We start from the raw sequence: 21,088 nt of genomic DNA on the forward strand, positions 1-21,088 counted from the left end.
AGATGAACTGTATTGAAGCGCACACACACACGTTCATTTGGGTGTCTGGTCTAAGAAATTATTTCATTTCAAACACTTTCACTGTTTTTCATTGTTTCTTCTTTAGATTGCTATTGGCAATGACATGTGATGTTGTGTATATCTGTATGTTTTTTCTTTTTTAAATGTATGGCCGGTCAAAAGGTAGGCTAATCACATAATGATGTCATGACTAAAATGATTGCCATTCAGATTCGGAAAAATGTCAGAAGGGGAACTTACTTTTCGCCTAGATGCAGAGGTTTTATAAAGCATAACTGCATGAGCTTCTCTGAATGTCTTAGCCAGCATGTATCTGAATGACCTTGTGCTCGAGGACACATACAGACGTCATTAGGACGAGCTGGCACACCATGCAGTAATCAGCCAATCAGACAAACCACCACTAGAGGGGGGTAAAACACCTTTCAAAACATCCATGTCTACATTGAATTACTTTCCCCTCTGCTGTGTATTGAATGATTTCACTCTTGCCATTGTCATCAACAGTAAAAATGTGCAATTAGCCTGTACATTCAACTGTCTACATGGAACCAGAGCACATTCAATTTTCAAAATATCACAGAAACACAAATGGATATAGTGAAATTACTCATGTATCATTTCTTATGGTCATATCACATTACTGGTGAGGCAATATGTGGTTTTCAGTGTTTATTAAGGTGTAATACTCTTAAATTATGTTTTTACTTCTTTTAAAAATCCTGTCTGGAGCCATATTAGGCTTGTCCATGTATTGTTGTAACATTGAAAATCAAAGAGGATATCACCACATAGTCTAAACAAACTCAAAGTGTCTGCTAAAAAAATAATGGAAGGAACCTAAAAAGGATTCTGAACAGCGTGTCTGTTTTTGTATGTGTGAGCGTGTGTGCATGTGAGTGAGTAAGAGTGTGTGTGTGTGTGTGTGTGTGTGTGTGTGTGTGTGTGTGTGTGTGTGTGTGTTGGTGTGCATGTGCCTGAGTTTCCTTGTTGATATTTTGGGTACAGCTTTTGTGTAGGTGTCCACCTGTCTTGAGGTCATGACCTGTGGTGGTATTCTTATCCATTTGGGTATGACCATTCTAGTGGCATGGCATTTACCCAACATCATTGAAAGATCACATCAAACATGACAGTCTATCATTTTGACGACTTCACCATGTGAGGAATTTGAAGGGGGAAAGGCTAGGCTACATCTAAAGCGTTCGTTTAGCCTATATACTAATTCATGTTGTACCTCAAACTGATGCAGAGCGGCGCCATGCAGCACAATTTAAATGCAGACTTCTGCGGCTTCTGCGCATGACCTTCAATTCAAGGTCGTTGGTAGATTCTCAATGACAGAGAGAACACTCAGTCTTGCAATCTTCCTTCCTTGTATTAATCTTTCATGACAGCAGGAAACCTTGTAGGCTACTACACCAAGATAGTCTCCCATTTTATTCGTGCGTGATCAGGGTAATTTATTAGGCCAGCACTTGACGCATAGCAATAATCTTGATAGTCTTCAATTCACTTAACCAAACGTTTTTATTTTCACCTGACCAGTCAACGGTGTATGCGGGTAGCCTACCACATGATTACACAACGTTAACATTTCTATATAAGAATTTTCCACGACGGGACACGCTCTTTTCCGTTACAGCATTGTACCGGGCTCAGACGCTCTTCCTCTCCCAATGCCAGTTGCTGTGATCAAGTTACTGTGAGGATTGGAAACCTCAGTTTCTTTTCCTCTCAGCTCTGCAGTCTCGCTGACCCCCTCTTCCTTGGCGCTATGCCCAAAACTGTTCCACGTACCAGCTGACGAGGGTGGCCTAGAGCAGCAAGTTGGGTCAGTGTCACAAGACCGAACAGACAGAGCGCGGCGCAAACATTTTCCATGCCATCTAAAGCGATGTGTGATTTACAGTTGTGCCGCGTGTTTCTGTGGAGCGAATAGCTGACATTCCACGGAATATAATAGCCTCATATGTTTAAACCAATTTGGCCACTCCAACAACTGTTCGGCAATGTTATAAATGTATAGCATGTATTTTTTTTTGTCTCCAGCGAAACCCCCTGGCATAGTAGCTTAAACCTACGGCGCACAAATTGTAGGCTATGACATCCGTTTTTATAGCCTAAATGTAACGGTGGGCTCGTTGGCAAAAGCCATCTAGTTTGTCACATAATTTACCGTGGATAATTCGTAAATTCACGTTAACAGCAGAGTGCGGATTCGGATTATTATCTGAAGATAGTCTACACTTAGCAGTAGACATTGGGCACCTTGTCAGGCTGAAATGTGTGTTATTTTTAGACGTGTGAGAAGTGCAGAATAGAGAATTAGACGTTTGAAAAGACTTGCTGCTGATATATGTAGACAAGGCTTGCAACCCAGTTCATCAGACACTACATTAGCCTACAGTAGGTCAATTTTTCTTCATTGTTGCAACGCTGATGACGCCCGCAGAGGAGAACGGGATTGGAGGGGGCGCGCGGACGTAACGGAGAGACAGCAGACGCAAAAGGGGAGAGGGAGGAGAGAGAAGAAGGGATATAGCCTACGTAACTAGAACCTTAGTTGTATCAACGGAAGACGAGAACCTTGATAGTGACTAACAGAATCTGTCGTTTTCAAGAACCCTGTCAAAACTGCGGATGAAAATATGGATTAACGAATTAGGCAATTCACCGACTACGCCGTCAACCTTATAGCTAAGGCAACTAAAGGCGGCCGGGTAATCGTATGCTCTGTAGGTTAAACTGTGGCGTCACTCGCGAGATCTGCTTTAATGCCGTTGCAATTGAATCTGTAAACTCAAACCATCATAGAAAACAGTGTAGGTGGTGTTATTATAGGCTAAGCCTATTAATTGGCAGAGCATCATCTCTGTCTGAAGAAAATTGGTATGCAGTTTCATGTTCACAGTGGATCACTGGATTCAGACGGTCGACCAACTGCCCTCTAGTCTACTGTGGAGGAACCACTGTGGAAGAGTTACAGAGCCTCTGTTGCCCCGGCACCGGTTGGTCTGAGACACTTACCATCAGAAATGTTTTCACAAACACTTGTAAGTAGGCTATGCTAGCCTTATGCTGCTGTCTTTTATTATGCACAATAACTGTTCTATTCCTGATTACGCTCGTGACGTTAACTATGGCTCTGTCGCAGAACTGAATTCATGTTTATCACCTATGCACGTTCTGAACTGTGTAGGCTACCTGATCGAACGTGACCATGTCTGTCAGCATGTGAGCATGACTTGTAGACCTGCCGCATTTGGTCAGCAAGGCTTCCGTGGATAGGGTAACGTCATTGTTTTAATAGCCCACTTGCAGCAGATTCGGTATTTTTAAAGTAACCTGCTCAAGGTTCCTGGGGAACACAGCCTTGCTGCCCTGTAACCTGCTTAAGGGAGACTATCGTGTGCATGTCATTAACATAATTTGGAGTCGATGCCGTTTGTAAGAAAGTTAGTTGCAATTGTTTCCTGTCAAGGACTGACCTTGATATGATTGTGTGTGCGCTTCACTTTGTGTCAGCGAATAAGATCTCCCACCTCCACTACACGAGATGCGTCGCATTTGCCAATAGATTCCTCAGTTGAAGTCCAAAAATAGACTCCACTACTTGTGCTCTAGGAGCTATCGGCATCCCAGCATTCGAGGCATTTTTGCGACGTAAGAACTGACGTAATGAAGCCGGTTCATCTTCAAAGAACACGCAACTTCCAATGTTCATAACATTTACAGAAATATACACTTACGAGTACGTGTCTGAATTGGCTGTGATTTCAATGCAGTACATTGAAATCAAACAGCTAGTCACAGTATGTTGGATTGATTTGGGATAGGGTATATCTTTTGGTACTTCTGTTATTTTGATTCATAGGTCCCTACATCTATAGGGTAACTTAGGCAGCCTACTGTTTGGCTACAGTGTCAGTGTGTCTGCATAGAGGGACACAGCAATGTGTCATATTGGCACTCTCTCTCTGCTTGCTGCAGTGTTGCTGAACACGTGATTTTGTTAACTCTGCATATTAGTTTATTTCAGAATAATTTTCTCACCTGTAGTAGGCTACAGCAATAAGCTTCAGACACCAGTCAGTAGGTTAAGTGGTCATTCAGGACATGGAGGGAGCATGGGCAGTTGTGGCAGTGAGTGGGATTCCCTGCTCTTAAGAAGTTGTAATCCAGTTTCGCTGTAAACCTTTCACCAGTCAAGGCTCACTGGGCAAGGTCACCTTCTGAAGTCTGGTCTAGCAGCCTTCTGAAATACAGTGAACAGGAGGCCAAGCTCAGTAAGGGACGGTATACCTTTCAAGACAACGTTATTCTAATACTATTGTGTTACAGCCACCTCACTCCTTGTTTTCCACGGAATACAAAAGTGCATAACTTTGAAATGGACATGTTTTTTTTTTTTCAGTTTGGTTCATAAATTGATTAAGATCAGTCTTGGTTGGATTATAAACACTCTTAACCTCCAAGTGAGTTTAAGAGGTGAAAAGTGGAAAGTCATTTTTCTACTTAAAACATGAAGCTAAGAGGACTCAGGAAGGATTCAGTAGAGCATACTCTCACTCTGCTATCCTGATTTAAAAAGTCCTTGACAGAGTAGACATCTGCACTACTTCGAGTCTTCTTCAAAAGGCATGGATGGGAGACAATTCAGACAGTTCACAAATCACATAACCACTCTGAAAACTACTGTAAATGGATTATGTTTAATCAGTACTAGATTAATTAATACTAGACGTCCTTAGTTGTTTTTGTCTGAATAAACTAGATTATGGTTAGACAAATAATAGACTAAAATGTCTACATTTGAGTAGCTTATAAGTAAAAACAGAATACTTTGTTTAAGTGCTTATGTTTTGTCATAAAATATAAATATAGCCAACCATGTCTGAAAGTGTCGTAGTACTTGACTCATACCTTTACAGCTGTATTAAAACGTATTCAACACTACCCTCATGGTATCCCCATTTTATCATGTAGGCCTATCAAGGTTATTCTGAGGCCAGTTTTGGGGCAAACATCAATTTGAATTGGTTTGCCTTTGTAAAATGTAAACACACCCTTTGCAAAGTTGGATAAATGTGGTGCTTACTGAGTGCTAAGTGTTAGTATAACACTACCTGCTGAGTTTACTAATGGTTAGTATAACAGTTATATTCATTGCACTCACAGATGTCTGATTGCCATGGCAAAGTTATTTCTTTTTAATTATTGCTCTTTGTTAATCCTTTGAGATTTCCAGGATTATTCATATTTTATTACAGCATGTTGTTATTATATAAATATAATATTGTCATATAACTAATTTTGTCCACCTAAAGTAAAATGCTAATATTCTTAGTAGCAATGCCCATATTGTTATAATGCCTATAAATCCAGTGCAGTGCTTTATTAAACAAGTGAAAATATATGTGTCTAATATAAGTTACACACATGCATGCGTTTATAGACCATTATCATAATGCTCAAGTTTTCACACCTTGGCATGCAGTATCAGCGCCTTTCATCTTTCCTCTTTTTTCTTTTGTCTTGCCTCTTTCCTTCAAAACTTGGTAAATTATCACCCAGTTTAAAGGGTTGTTTTCCCTTTTGTGTGCCTGCTGTATGATACAGAAAGAGATTGTAGTCATTGCGTTTGTCCTTCAAGCCCTCCTGTGACTTTGACCTTTGGAATGTGTCACAGAGAGGGGGGAGGGTGTGTGTGAGAGAGAGGGAGTACAATTGGGTGAGAAAGAGATAGCGAGATTGAGTGAGAGAGAAAGAGCATTTGAATGCATGCTTGTGTTGTGACAAAGAAACAGTTTCCCTCTGTCAGCATTTTATGTCAAATTGTTGATGGGAACAGGCAGGTAACAGAAAACCTTCCATTTTTATAGGTAGAGATATGACAGCAGTCAGTGTGTGAAATGTGACAGGCGTGATGGCCATTCACCATTATGAATTAGGCTAACTGATCATTGTAGTGGCCATTTGGATCAGAGTAATTTAGCATGTGCATGACGTTGAGTGGGAAAGGCAGAGGTAAAGTCTTTGAATGCTTTAGCAGTATTGAGGCATGAATTCGTCATGGCAGTGAAGAGTTTAAGATTGAAAAAGTTGAGAGAGTGAGGGAGAGTGAGCACAGAATTTCACAATTAAGAAAATGTATAGCTAAAGCAGTTTAAACCATTTTCTTTACTTGATGCAATTTTATAACCTACCTACTGTATTCCATACTGTTGTCAAAATCTGCCATTGGTTTTTGACTGTAGTTTAACATAGAATTCATAGGAGACAATGTTTTACTAACCTTGAGTTTATATATTGTATGTCTATGTTTACAGGGCTCCTGATGACAAGATTGAATTGACCAAGCCATACAGTAACTGAGAGAAAGAGGATACTCAGCACAAGCAACACAGAGAAACTGCCCTACAGATCAGGTATGTTACACATTTACAATTCTGTGATCTCAGTATGTTTCCATTCTATGTGTATTTTCTTATACAATATGAAATAATATGATTATTACTCACGTTAGAGAAAATTATTTGATTTATGCCCATTATAATCATATGTAAATCAATGTCATAATATAAGATGTAAGTGCATTGTTTTGTGAATTTTTCGATTAACACAGTAAATCTCTGCGCACAGCATAAGGCCTGCTCAAATTAATGGAGAGCTAAGCCGGTTATACTGGCTGTCATTCTCCGTTATAGTCGTATGTAGGCACATATGTGCTTGCTGTAACATTTGTCGTGTGTGTGTAATTACATATTACAATTTTCACACTGTCGAGACACCGTCTCTTTTTCTTATTAATTGAGTGTCCTCCCCCAACTGTAAAGGTTCCCTCCTCCCTCCAACCAACCAATAGCCTTCGACACGGAGTTTGCATGCAGACTGTAACGTTAGTTATGTTCGAAAATGTACAATGCTACAGATGTGGCGTTAGCTAAGTTTATATTTCGTACAGCTTATTGGAAACGAGACAGATTCATTTAGTTAAAGGCTGGATACTATCAGCTCTGAAAGGTAACACAGAAGGGTGAGGACATATCGGCGGCTCTCTTGTTACCTTTAAAGGTGGAGGTAAGTTGGCTAGCAACACAGTTAACGGTAGCAGGCAGCTACATTAATGTTAGCTGGCTAGAACTAGCTTGCTTGCTTGCAGTTGTAGAAGCCCTAGCAAGTGATGTTAAAGTTGCTAACAACAGCAGCGTCAGTAACTTTAGCCATTCCCAACCATTTCTTGGCCAGTCAACTTACCTATTCATTGTCAGTAAGTTATAAAGGAGTAGATGCTAGTCATCATCTTTTGAGCAGACCAATGTTTGACATTATTCGGCCAAACACAGGGTTTGCAGCGACCATCTGGCTTAGCATAGTTTGCTAGCTTGAAACGCAGGGTTGTTCGCTAACCTGGCACCGACCATATAACCTTTTTTTTTTTACCTAACATAACCTGAAGTGTATAGTGTTTATATTACAGAAAATGATACCTGTCCTTGGAAGTCTTTGTATCTACTCAGCTGCTTGATGCCGAATATTTCAAATGTATTATGTTCTGGCGCTGAGCTGACATCGTTAATCACCTTTCTGTGTCATTCCAGTGCTTTTCTTCAAGCACATGTCGAGATTCCAAAGCTGAAACACGCGGTGTTCCTCGCAATCGTACTTGAGGAGTTAGCCCACTTATAGGGTAGAAATTATTTTGGAAATGGGGAGCTCATGAGCATGACATCATGTCGGGGTTTTTCCCCCCTCTGAATCACTTTTCACAGTCAATACTTTACACAATAATTATCCCAATCGTGTTAAGGTCATTTTTTGGTGTTAACCAAATATTCTGCTAAATGTGCTGTTAAGTACATGGCAGTAAGTAGCGTGACGTTTTTCCTGTTTTGTCTCACCTGAACCAGTCTGCCATCCTCTGGCTCACTCTAATGATAGCTTTTGGAAGCACTGCAGTGACAGAGAGTAGAAAAAGAGAGAGAGGTGGCGAAGGGATGTAATAGCAAAGGTTACATGTCATACTGCATTGGGAATGGGATTGTAGGACAGAGTGTTACACCATACCCCAGACACCAGTCCATTACAGCAACTCTGTACATTGCCCAGCATTGCCCAACATGTCATGAGGGAGATGGGGGAAGCCAAGCAGGACAAAATTTATTGAGAAATAGCTGCTTGGTTGACCCACACTTTTTTGTAAATGCTCATGTCCTGGGCCCTGTCTTTGTGTAATAAGCAATAATAGCTAGAATTAGCTAGAAACTACTGAAGTTTTCATTGGCAGTGAGATGTGTGGATGAGAGGGAAGAGAAAGAAAGGGCAGTCAAGCATTTAATGAGATTTGCTATAATACTGTTTAGCAACACACACCGTCCAGTAATGTATAGCACATGCTTTGAGTTATGAGTGCCAATTGAAATTGCAGTACAAATGCTGCTTTTTGTTTTGTCATGTGGGCCCCATAGTGTTAGAAGATGATGGTTGAGTTTTACCTCAAGAGAGTTGAGAATGGTTATTTTTCATACCTAACCATAGACATTAAATTAACCATTTTTCTGAATCAATTTTGCAGAATCGATATTGTGAGATTTATTTGATTGATAAAGTAGCAACTTCATTGTTTGGGTACTGGATCTTATAGTCTGCTGCTCTACAGTCTGGGCCTCTTTCTGGCAGTTTAATTAAAGGCTTGAAGCTCTTCTCTGCTGGATTAATGACCCTAATCTGCCCTGGCAGGAGGCAGTGGAGCTCAGATTATACATTCACTGTTGCACATAGTCTGGCATATTCACGCTATGTGGAAATGTCCACTTCCAGATTTTACGCTTTGTCATGTGTCACTGTCAGTGTCAGACCTCAGAACATTTTCAGGTTGTTATGAAATGTAGTGACCTACTTATTGGAGAAGGGAATGTTTTCTAGACGTTTGCATAAGTGGTATTAGCAGGTAATTACTACTGTCTAACAATCAAGCGACCGCAGGAGTCCGCCACCTCACTTCGGTGTGCTATGCACTTTGCCCATCTATTACAATGTGTCCTGATTGTAAATTTACTGACCTCAGCATTGACCTTAGTTTCTAATAACTTGCGCCTATTTCTTAGAACCTAGTAATAGCTAGCAATTTATGCTGAGTACTTCAACAAAGTAGCTTGGTGGGATACCACCAGGAATGCTCTGTTATTGCTGTTGGAACAAGAGTGCTAATTGGGTCTATGTCATTCAAAATCCATCAGAATTTAGAAGTAAATCAGATGGTAGACCTCTGTGTTCTTAATAGGTGTTTTACTGTATATTGTTGCTAGCAAAGGTTTAACCAAATATATATCCAGTACCCAGTAGGCATGTTTGCTTTGCTTAATACATGGACGAAGATAAACAACATTCAACAGAAAAATACAATAGGCTACTGAAAAAATGAAAGCAAAATCATTGAATTACATGATTCCAAGCCTGATAGAAAGCCCGACTGCAAATTGTGCCGACTGTGCCAACCAGCTAGTATGAAACAGTGAGCAACACCGTATATTTTGCTTTTTGATGAGGCTGAATTTGGATTTGTGTGTTTTTTTCAGCTTGTGTTTGAAAGGTCAATCTTCTGTTGATGTTAGAGGAAAGCTTTCCTCTTACACTGATACATTTACGTATGTTCACTTCTCAGGGTATAGAGTTAAATGACTAGGCCTATGTAGGCTACTCACTGCTTACCTGAGTGTATTTCAGCACTATGCTGAATGGCCTGTGAAAACTATCCAGCGACACTGTCAAGGCTACTCAGCACTATAGGTGAAGTCATCAGAACTTAGGTTACAGTATATGTTAAAGTTATTATGCTCCTATGAAACCCTGACTAGCCCCCTAGCTTGAAACATTAAGTTGCTATTCACAGACATTTTAAAAACAGAGCTTTGACTTATCACAGTCCCCTATCCAAGTCCTATCAATTTAAGCAAGTATCAAGTATTTCTTAACATGTTAAATAACATCTGCAGTATATTAACTTACTCTAATGAAATAAACGGAGAAACGTATGTTTCGATGTTAAAACAGGTTTTAAACAAAAGTGTGGGCTGAATGCTTCAAAAAATTATATTTTAATGATATAGCTATGTAGCTGTAACTTTATGTCTTCTGTGCTTCTCTTCTGGCAGGAATAATGTCTTCCAGGGAGCGCCGTTCAGATCTCTACATTAAAGCGGAGCCCAGCAGCCCCGAGGGAGCCGGTGGGGGTCGTGCCAGTCCCGGTGGGGCCTCGTCCGACTCGTCCCAGAGCGGCGGCGGAGGGACCCGTGGAGACGGCCCCGGCCGCTACTCACCACCCCTCTACACGCCCGCGCTGCGCTGCCACTTCAAAGAGGAGGCCGGGGACGGCGCCGAGGAAGGGTCTACGGGCAGCGGAGGTGGACGGTGCAAGTACGCCTTGAGCACCCTGCCCAAGAGGCTCTGCCTGGTGTGTGGAGATGTGGCGTCGGGCTATCACTACGGGGTGGCCTCTTGTGAAGCCTGCAAGGCCTTTTTCAAGAGAACAATACAAGGTGAGTTGAGCTATTGAGTATGCATTTTGCTGTAATTAACCCCTCATAAGGGCTTGACATGTTATACGTTATACCCCATCAGTCAAATTCAATACCTTGACCATGTCCATCGCTGCAAAGATCCTTCAAAGAAGGATATTTTGTAAAATATCAAGGTATATGCAAGGCTTTACCTGAATATAACCTCAAGTCACCTTAGACTGACCCACTTTGTTGAGCTTGACCTACTTTAGTTTACGGGTTTGTTTTGGAAAAGGTCCAAACATTTTGAAAATTCAAATACAGATAAAATGGAAATTGATCTTTATTATCATCCATAAGTAATACCTAAAGGGTTTACCATTTGAGTACTTTATTCCTTTGAGTAGATTGAAAAACTTAACTCAAAGGATTGTTATCAGACCTCTTAATGTTCTAATTCTTAGTGTTTTTTTCTTTTGTTTACATTTTTTTTGTGCGGCCTAATGCTAGTCACAAGCCACTGGTCTGGAGCGCTTCCCTGTTCATTTGGATGCTTCTCTCACACCTTGCGTTTCCTGTCTTTGTCTGTTTCCTAGGTAACATTGAGTACAGCTGTCCGGCATCCAACGAGTGTGAGATCACAAAGCGGCGCAGGAAGGCCTGCCAGGCTTGCCGTTTCACCAAGTGCCTCAAAGTGGGCATGCTCAAAGAGGGTGAGTGGCCTGAGTCCAGTCTTGCTGCCCGTAGGGAGCCCACCTTTCTGTGGACCACACAGCCCTGCTTACTGGGGCTGTAGCCAGGATAGCATCTAAACTGGAAACCAGTTGCAGTCCTTTCCCTACTTGTTGAATCTCTTGCAGCTGTGCCCCTATATTTCAGGACTGTGTGGTTTTTGTTTCACATACTTACTGTGGCTACGTATTTCGTATCACCATTAACCTTCTGTGGCTGTCCCCCAATAATCTTTAATCTAGGAGTGCGCCTTGACCGAGTGAGAGGAGGGCGGCAAAAGTACAAGAGACGTCCAGAGGTGGAGAACGCCACGTACCAGAGTGCTCCGATACCACTGAGGAAAGAGGGAGAGAAAGGTGAGCCACAGGGGTCAGCCATACCAGGCCTTAGGCCTCTGATGGAATGAATCAAGACTCAAGATTACTTTATAATATCTCTTCATACTTAGTAATAATAGTATATGTTAAATGCTAAGAGAATATATGGGTATGAGTAATTGTGTGTGTGTGTGTGTGTGTGTGTGTGTGTGTGTGTGTGAGTGATAATAGGACAGACAGGCACAGGCTCTGATGCAAGTATGCAAGGGTTCGCTGCAGTCCTAGTTATGTACATTTCTCCAGGTGGACTCAATTATTTGTGATTACTGCGCTACCAAGGCACCAAGTTTGCATGACTCTGAGCAGACTAGAAAGTATAATACAATTACCCTCAGCTGTATTTCTCTGTCTGCAGCGAGTGTAAAAAGACTTAAGATTTTAAGACACGAAGTTATATGGGTTCCCTGTCAGCAACGTTGTGCATCAGCACTGACTTACCCCCCGACAGCGTCCTGTGAGCTGAGATCCAGCCGGTTTTTGATCGTTTTTGATGCCGGACTATTTTCTTCAGCAAGTTTCTGGGGTCACGAAAGTAAAGTGTTTTTCTTCTCAAAACCATATGCGTTCAACAGAGTGATATATTTGCACCACAAAAACGTTGTCCAGCTGTTAGTAGCGCGCAGTGATAGGAATCACGAAAAATAAGTAAGTGATAACGAGGTTTGAATTTTTCCTGGACAACGTTTTTGTGGTGCAAATATATCACTCTTTTGAACGCATATGGTTTTGAGAAGAAAAACACTTTACTTTCGTGACCCCAGAAACTTGCCGGACTACTTTCTTCAGCATCAAAAACCGGCTGGATCTCGGCTCACAGGACGTTGTTGCGGGGTAAGTCAGTGCTGATGCACAACGTTGCTGACAGGGAACCCATATAACTTCGTGTCTTAAAACCCGAACTATCCCTTTAACTCTACCGGGTGGGCATCAAGACACTTTTCATACACTTACATTAGTCAGTGTCCTAGAGTAAGAAGATGCAAATGCATGGTCATACCTAAATACTTCCAGTAGATGGTTTACTACTAATAGAATGGGCTAATAATAGAAAGGGGATCACTTCTGTTGAACCTGCAAACAATATAACTTGAGATTCTCCTCTGTGATGTCCCTCAGGCTCCTCCAACATCATCGTGTCCCACCTGCTGGTGGCCGAGCCAGAGAAGCTCTTCGCCATGCCGGACCCACTGCAGGCGGACACGGCCCAGCGGACCCTCACCACACTCTGCGACCTGGCAGACAGGGAGCTGGTGGTCATCATCGGCTGGGCCAAGCACATCCCTGGTGAGAGAGTGGGAGGTGGAGAGGAAACAGGGACACAAAAGGAACGAAGTGCGAGAGGGTTGTTATGGGGAAGGGGGTTGAAAACCGCGAGCCTTTGATTTTTGCAAGCAGAGGCGTTTTGTCGGGAGAGGGGTATCAGCTGCTGTTTTCCCAGGTCAAGGATTTGGTTGGGTGTCATATCAGAGCTTTTTACGAAGTGTGGTGTGCCTGTCACCTGCTTGAAACCCTCTCTCTCTCTCTCGGCACCTCTCTTCCCTCTCTTCCCCCGACAGGCTTCCTGTCCCTCTCGCTGGCCGACCAGATGTCCGTGCTGCAGTCGGTGTGGCTGGAGGTGCTGGTGCTGGGTGTGGCCTACCGCTCGCTGGGCTGCGAGGACGAGGTGGTGTTCGCCGAGGACTTCGTCCTGGACGAGGAGATGTCCCGCGTGGCGGGCCTGACCGAGCTCAACGCGGCCATCAGCCAGCTGGCGCGGCGCTTCCGCTCCCTACAGCTGGACCGCGAGGAGTTCGTCATGCTCAAGGCCATAGCACTCACCAACTCAGGTAACCGCAACTTTTCCCCCCCGATGTGGTCAGCAGTTGCAGTAAACTGCCATAAACGTGTTGTCTGCTGTAAAGCAATGTGGAAAAAAAAAAGGTGTAATGGACAATTTTCCACTCCTGTTCCAGCGGGCATCGTGACACCAGTGATTACAGTAAACACTAGATTCCCTCTGATAGCCTGCCTAGCCCCCACACTCTCTATTTGGTATGCAAATACTCAAGCTGTCGGTGATTGCCCTGTCAATAGAACATGCATCACAATCTGTTGTCACCACACATCAGTCGGCAAAGCCTGCATTTGCATGTGAATGCACTAGTCGCTGCGACACTCCCTGCTATCGCTGTTCTCACTCCCACATTCTCTTCTCTTTCTTCCTCCTCCTGGTTGTTCCTACCATCTATCTATCTATCAACCCATGGCCATCAAACTATATAACTCCCTCCCTCTCTGCTGCACTGATGTGTCTAATGACTGATTTTTTTTGTTTGTTTGTTTGATCTTTTTTTTGTGTGTGTGTATGTTTTCATGTACAGCATGGCGCCGATGTGACACTCAAGTTTCTTTTGGGTATTTTTTTTAATGTTATCTTTTTTTTTTTATCTTGTTCTCCTATTCCTCTTCCTTTCCCTCCTCCTTCTCCCACTCTTCCCCGCCGCGCTCGTCTCCTCTCCAGACTCGGTGTACATCGAGGACATGGAGGCGGTGCAGAAGCTGCGCGACCTGCTGCACCAGGCCCTGCTGGAGCTGGAGAGCCAGCGGCGGCCCGAGGACCCCCAGCGCGCCGGCCGCCTGCTCCTCACGCTGCCCCTGCTGCGCCAGACGGCCGGCCGCGCCCTCACCACCTTCTACGGGATCAAGACCCGCGGCGGCGTGCCCATGCACAAACTCTTCCTGGAGATGCTTGAGGCCATGATGGACTCGCCCTAGAGCAAAACACTCCAAGCCCAGGACAGAACGACGGACGGACGGACGGACGGAAGGTCGGATGGATGGAGGGTGGGAAGGAGAACTTGTGAGAGGTGGTCATACCTTCATGGAAGGCTGACCAGTTGATCCCTTTTTTTTTGCGTGGCTGGCTGGATGGATAGTGATCGCGGCGCTATATGAAAGAACATTTGACTTATGGAATAAAAGGTTTGTTATGAAAGACCCCATGACGTGTGTTTAAGGCACACACTATAGCTGTCAAACTCTTACCCGTGTGTAGTCCTGTGGAAGGAGAGGCAAGCTACAGCAAATATTACAGTAGACGAGTGCTTAAAGCCATACTCCATACTCTTTCAACCTAATCTCCAGCCGCCAGCTGTGTCTCCCGGACGCCATTGGGCCACTGGTTCTACGTGTGGGGTAGGAGGAGGAACATCCCAATTCATTTTTGTGACAATTGACAGAATGCTGCAATGGCTGGTAGAGATTAGTTTGGTGTGTGTGAAATGTCACTTTGAATTCCTTCTCTTTCACATTTTATTCAGATTAGTCAGATGTTCATTCACAATGTTCACTGGGCACTTTTTGTTAGATATTCTGACATTGAAATAAAAACGCAATCCTGCAGTTAGGAAAGAAGCAATATAAAGTTAAGGTGCACCATATGTTTCCCTTTTTGAAATTCTAAACAGGCTTTACTTAATCGACCCTTGCCTCCCCTTGCTAAGGATGGCATCCAATATGCTGTGAACCCATCAGAGGTAGCTGTGTATAATCTTGTAGAAGTAATTATTTATTCCTGTGTACAAAAAGATACACACTAGCAGTATTTATATTAGGCCCCATTTTCAGCTGCATTTCCACTTAAAATATTAAGAACATCCTCAAAGACTAGTGTAAAATATCTATGTAACTTCCACTTAATGCCTACAAATTAGCTGTTATTGTACATTCAAGTCATATAAGCATGAATGTCGCAAACTAAAATGTCAAATGATTTTATTTCTCAAACTAGTGTGAGTGTATCTTTGTTTGAAGTCATTACACAGCTTTTGACTGGAACAAAGAAGCATAGGCTCAACTAAAAACAAACACACATTCAATTAATAGCATAAAAACCTACATGCAGTGTGCTTTCTGTAGCTTTTATAAACACTTTCCCTATCCCTAAAACAGTAACCTTTTGTAGTATAGATGTATGCAAGATGTGTAAAAGACAAAAGCACCTTGCTTGTGATATGCACAGTTGGGCATAGACAGGATCTTTGGAAACCATTTTGTGTGTCTGGCAGGCAGGAATCGAGGGACAGCATACACACACACACACACACACAGCATGGTTTACATGTGAGTATAAGTGTGAAACCGAATAGTATGGCAAATGTTAAACCAGATGCAATACTTTTAAAAGCAATATAACTACAAAAGTACTTGTAGAGAGTAATAATAGTCATAACGTTGTGGATAGTGCAGTTTCAAGTTTATTAAGCTGAGGGGAAAATAAAGGAGCAAGCTTGGCAAAGGGAAATGACACCTTTGTGTTCTCCAGTCCTTAGACACAAACCAGATAGACACTGAGCTCACCCATCCTCCTTGGCTGTGGTGAGTGAGTAATCAGGTTCCTCTTTTGGGATGGGAGGACGATAACAAGCTCCTCTGTGCAACATTCAGCAATGTTATATGCACTGTCCAGACTTGAGTGTCCTCTGAAAGGAAAAGCAATGCAACGTGTAAATGAGTTTTGGTAGACTGACTCCGAGATGGATTGCTTGCACACAGCAAAAGTTTGAGTCCAAAAAGGGAATATCATGATTGTCAACTCAGATATCTGTCTGTATATATTAGCATAAAATAGTCACAATAGTTTTATTTATACCGAGAGTTGGTAAAGTAGATTAGGGGTTAATGTGTGTGTGTGTGTGTGTGTGTGTGTGTGTGTGTGTGTGTGTGTGTGTGTGTGTGTGTGTGTGTGTGTGTGTGTGTGTGTGTGTGTGTGTGTGTGTGTGTGTGTGTGTGTGTGTGTGTGTGTGTGTGTGTGTGTGTGTGTGTGTGTAAGAGAAAGAGAGAGAGAGAGAGCAAGTTAGTACACTGTATAGTACACAGCGATTCCACTGTGTTGTATAACCGATGATGGTGCATCAAGATCAGGGAAATTGCAATCCCAGGCCCTGTAGGCAAGGTGGCATCAGCCCCTGGAATCTATTGGATCTTTTCAGAACTTTTCAGAGGAGCCTGTTTATTCAAAGAGGAAATCAGAATGGATAATCAGCTTTGGACCTCCGAAAAAAAATATTAACGCGATGATGTTTTTTTTTTTTTTGATATTCTGGATTACACACCAACTGAAAATGAATGAAAGTGACACACACTGATTCAGCCATCAGTTGTTGAAGCAGGCTTGTGCTGGACTTTGCCATAGACAGATATTTGACCTCCTGAGGTACTCTAAAGCTGTGTGGAACCTTTTAACCTGCTAGCCATTTTGGCCCAGAGCAACATTTAATGCAACGTGGAGAGCCTCACATTACGGGGTTGGGGTCGGTGGGGGAGGGTTGAAGGGGAACGGGGGTGGATGGAGGGCCCTGTGACCATGTGTTAAGTCCATTTGTTTTTACTGCTGTGGATGATTGTTGTCAGACTTTTGTCTGGTATATGCAAACATAATCAGTTCAGACTCCCACAACTATGCTACCTTACCGTCCTTTCTTTCAGGCATAATTCGATCACTTGAAAGAAGACCACCCAGTTTGGTGTTCCAGTTGTCACACTCACATTTTCAGTCACTACTGCTCACGCAGCATCCGAGTCCCTTATGTGAAATTCAAAGTTACATGTTCGTTTCAGGGTGCTTTCCTAGTTTCATACTGTAAGTTGTCGTGATTGTATGTGTACACTGTCCGATTGTTTGATTCATGCAGTACACTGTATTGGCAACGGCTACTGTTCCCTCCACCAGGGAGCAGAAGTACTCAAGCTAGAGCAGAAGGTTTTGCCATATGAAAGAACATACTACATGCAACAAGTGTCCTCGAGTCATAGTGACGGATACTTGGGTACTTTGATAACTAATGTTTGTTTGTTTGTTTGTTTTCTCCTCATAGTTTCATGTAATGGGTCTTCATGAACCATGTCCAGTTAGGGATAGTTTTGCTTGGCCTCAGGTTTGGTATGACAATAAAGCAATCCATTTGAGAGAATGTTGTGAATGTTAGTTTTGTATTGAACTCATTTAAAAGAAAAAAAAACCTTAGGTTTGTTAATGGGTACTAATTGAATTTTGGAAGAAATACAAAACCAGGGATCTTGACATTTTTAACATGAATGATTTGTTATTAGTTTTTAGTAGTGTTTCTGGTATTGCAGGCTTCAGGCACAAACTGTTAGTAGTGTTGAACACTGCAAGACAGTTTCCTGTTGTTAGTCTGTTTCTTTTTATTATTTCCATGTTCTTATACTAACAGACATTGCCAGCCTTACTATTGAAGGGTGCACAGTGCAGTATGAGACTGGGTGTGTGAGATGGCAGACTTTTATGTATTTGTTATAGACAAACTATTTTTATCTATTTCTCTATAAACCTTAGTTTTTGGCCCTGAAAACAATATATGTTTCATTTTTGTTATTTTCCATTGATTTTTGTACGCTCAAGTAAGTGTTTTCTCAGTTAAAACTTGAGAGCATAGAATGTGTACATAATCATGGATATCTGGGTCCATACAGAGTTGTAAAAATGTTGATGTTTGTGTCAATAATATCTCTAATGTTATGATTATACTACCATGGTGTTCCATATGGATAATCATTATATATTGCCATCTGTCTGTCGAATATTGAGGTGTTTTCAGAGATCACATAATTTAGAGATAATTTAAGGTCATCTATAGATGTTAGTATGTTTGTGTATATTTATGTAAATGAGCAATACAACTGATTACCAAAACATTGTTTCACATTTCCCTGTATATTCACATACTGTAAATCAAACCTCAAACGTAATAAGTGGTAATAATCAATAGTAATAACACAAGCTTATTATTAAGTTAACGAACAAATCAATATTTGTATTTTAAAAATATTGTATTTAAAAAGATTAAATTCTATTTTTTACTCAATTTGCTGATGTTTGTTAATATTATTGTTTTTGTTTTGCGTGTGGGTTCCAGTCTAATGGTTGTGAATGTCTCTGTGTACTGTTTCTTTCAGTCAAGCTAAATGGTTCATCAGTAGTGACTTATCTCAACAACTTGTTCATATTGAATCACTGTGAGACAAGAAAAGTTCTAAAACACCAGAGGAAACTAGGGATATTTTAAACAAAAGATTGTTGGTGTTTTGTGTTTTGTAATAAATTAACAGACGCCATCACACATCATTGGTCTCATTTGAATTTTGTCCTGTCTGTCTGTTTCGCTTCCTCTTGGTCCACCAGTTAACCTGTTGTAGAGGAATGTGTAAATTTGAGCTCTTCACCTAACAGTAGAGAAATGGATTATATACTTTAACAAACTGCTCATTTAGTAAATTGCTGTAATCACTTTCAATTTATATCAGTTGCATTTTAGCAAATCTATGTGTATGTCCCTCTGTTTAGCTTTGATTATCTTATAGTTTGTTCGGACTGCTGTTAGTTTCCAGATTTACAGAGGCATGTGTTTCTCATCCACCATACCTTCATATCCATCATGTTCATGTCTGTCATCTGTCATCTGTTCATGCCACTATTTTGCTTCAATGTGACCTTTTATCTTTGTCAGCCAGTGCAGCTGTTACTGATTGATAACGTTATACTAATATAATTTCCATACCACCTTAGAGCATGGTTCTTTGAAGGAATCATATAACATGATTGTCAGAGACAATACTATCAAGTATCAAGACTAGGTTGCAGCTGAACAATCTTTTTTTTGCTTGGTAAGGCTCCTAGAAAATAATGAAGTATCTAATGGCAGGCACAACAAGAACTGACCAAATTCTCTAAACATATACAAAAAGTGCTTCAGTGCTTTCTTTCTCATCTCCTTTAGGGTACACGGAACTAGATGATACTACTGTATAAAGGGAGAAGAGACAGTATCCCACAATTCATTGCAGCAATGACTTTGTAAGACCCAAGTCAATAACATCTGCCGTCACATAATGCAGTCCCTGCCACTGCGGTGGTATTGTATATGAGCTTATGAATCCTCCCTCACATCTTTCCATAACCTCGTGATGTCAAGGTGAAGGGAAAGTAGTTAGGAACATCGGGCATATTTTTGATTCTTGAATTGTTGTGAATTGTGGTTTGCAGCAGGAATAAAAATATAGCAATTGTAAACAATCCTGCCCATTTGATTTGATGCTGTGTTGGCAGGAACTGGTATTAAGGTCTAAAATGTGAACAGTAGATGGCATGTTGAGCCATTTTCAAACCTTAAAATGGCATTTTATTTATATAACATTTGGCAACATTAATGAGTTTCATCACAGCTCATTTAAGGTGGTGTAACACCTCTGACTACAGATATGTTTTTATATTTCGCTATGATACACTAGTCTGTAACCAGAGGTGTGTGTCCAGTCCAGACAGGTTACGGAGAGCTTGTTGAGCCACCTGCAATGTAGCTTCACCACACCAACGCAATTGGAATGTTAAACCTCACTGACTGCCTTACAATGTTTGGCAGGCATTAGGGAATAGTGCAGAAAAGGAAAGACTTTTTGTCTGGTGAATATTAATTGGCTGGTTCTAATCTCATCGGCTGACCGTTATTTTGGATTCTAATCAGTTCTATGACTCTGGATGTTGATTGCCTTTCTGTTATTTGGATTTTTGATTGGTTCTCCTTAATCTGAATAATGAGACTGCAACCCAGAACATAAACAGCCTATCAATCAAGATAAAAAAGCTGCAGAATTCAGAAAACCATACGAACAAAATCTAGAACAAAATCCATATCAGAATTCAAGAAAAAAAAAGTAAAAAAAAAACTATTTTGTCAGATGGGAACATAATAAAATGACTCTAACCTACTAGGCTATATTTCTACACAAACAAAATAAGCACTGGGCAGATTTCAATATGCTTCCTGATTTTATTATCACATTTTCGTCCAAAAAAACTTTGGACGAAACTTTGTATGTCCTTGTGGTTGTTTAGAAATTTGGTGGCAGAAAGTAAACGCACACCTTGTGAGGTGCTCACGGCGGTAAATGAAAAGTTACATTTAAACAAAAGTGTCGTGGCACACTCGGAACTTCAAGATAATCATTTTTTATTGACCAACGTTTCGGCTTACGCCTTCATCAGGGTCATCAGGGTCACCTCACAAGGTGTGCGTTTACTCTTTACAAACAAATAGAGCCAGGTTGTGTTCATTGGAGGAGTGCAGTAATTTACAATCATAAATGATCTGAACTATAAAAAGGTGTTTTGTTTATACCGTCTCATTGAAGAGAAAGGAAGATTCATGCCAAATATCAGAGAAATTTGATGATCAGAAAGCTAAAATAATAATAATGGTAACCTTCATTAGAGCTATGCAAATGTATCCACTAACTTTGATGGAAAACAAATTAGTGTGTCTAATGATGTTCAATGAGTCTTTGTAGAGAACTATTTCGTAAAAGTCCACTGGCCCAAAGAGCCCAGTTGCAGAGGGCCTCTTCAATGAATTAGGTCTTGCTGGGTCAAAACCTTTCTAGAGCCTTTGTTTTTGAAGC

General features: G+C 41.4%; 2 protein-coding genes across 7 annotated transcripts in view; one reads left to right on the forward strand and one right to left on the reverse strand.

Moving 5' to 3' along the window:
- Positions 1-7,696, reverse strand: part of LOC134080324 (protein RD3) — a 28,774-nt gene extending 21,078 nt beyond the window's left edge. For 2 of the 5 annotated variants that reach the window (XM_062536705.1, XM_062536707.1), the window contains exons 1-3: positions 6,320-6,389; positions 5,510-5,627; positions 4,078-4,279 (exon numbers count right to left, since the gene is read on the reverse strand). The gene's annotated coding sequence lies outside the window, so the exon portion shown is untranslated. Of the gene's footprint in view, positions 1-4,077; positions 4,280-5,509; positions 5,628-6,319; positions 6,390-7,607 lie in introns of those variants that run through there. The other 3 variants (XM_062536703.1, XM_062536702.1, XM_062536704.1) reach the window with 3 other exon arrangements.
- On the forward strand, positions 2,577-18,753 carry esrra (estrogen-related receptor alpha). 2 transcript variants are annotated; one of them, XM_062536696.1, is made up of 8 exons: positions 2,577-3,077; positions 6,354-6,452; positions 10,179-10,562; positions 11,120-11,236; positions 11,498-11,611; positions 12,749-12,916; positions 13,189-13,458; positions 14,133-18,753. In XM_062536696.1, exons 3-8 carry the CDS (start codon positions 10,184-10,186, stop codon positions 14,384-14,386), a joined length of 1,302 nt encoding a protein of 433 aa, XP_062392680.1. In that variant the 5' UTR covers positions 2,577-3,077; positions 6,354-6,452; positions 10,179-10,183; the 3' UTR covers positions 14,387-18,753. The 2 variants fall into 2 exon arrangements, with proteins under 2 accessions (XP_062392680.1, XP_062392681.1); XM_062536697.1 differs by lacking the exons at positions 2,577-3,077; positions 6,354-6,452 and adding an exon at positions 6,908-7,104.
- The last annotated feature ends 2,335 nt before the right edge of the window (positions 18,754-21,088 follow it).

This window comes from Sardina pilchardus, chromosome 5, assembly GCF_963854185.1.
Source record: "Sardina pilchardus chromosome 5, fSarPil1.1, whole genome shotgun sequence".
NCBI lineage: Eukaryota > Metazoa > Chordata > Actinopteri > Clupeiformes > Clupeidae > Sardina > Sardina pilchardus.

What these genes read in the sequence shown, in the direction of transcription:
- esrra (XM_062536696.1), top strand. Translation starts at nt 10,184, where the DNA reads ATGTCTTCCAGGGAGCGCCGTTCAGATCTCTACATTAAAGCGGAGCCC. An exon ending in TTTCAAGAGAACAATACAAG is followed by an intron (nt 10,563 to 11,119) that starts GTGAGTTGAGCT and finishes TCTGTTTCCTAG; the next exon opens with GTAACATTGAGTACAGCTGT. An exon ending in CATAGCACTCACCAACTCAG is followed by an intron (nt 13,459 to 14,132) that starts GTAACCGCAACT and finishes TCTCCTCTCCAG; the next exon opens with ACTCGGTGTACATCGAGGAC.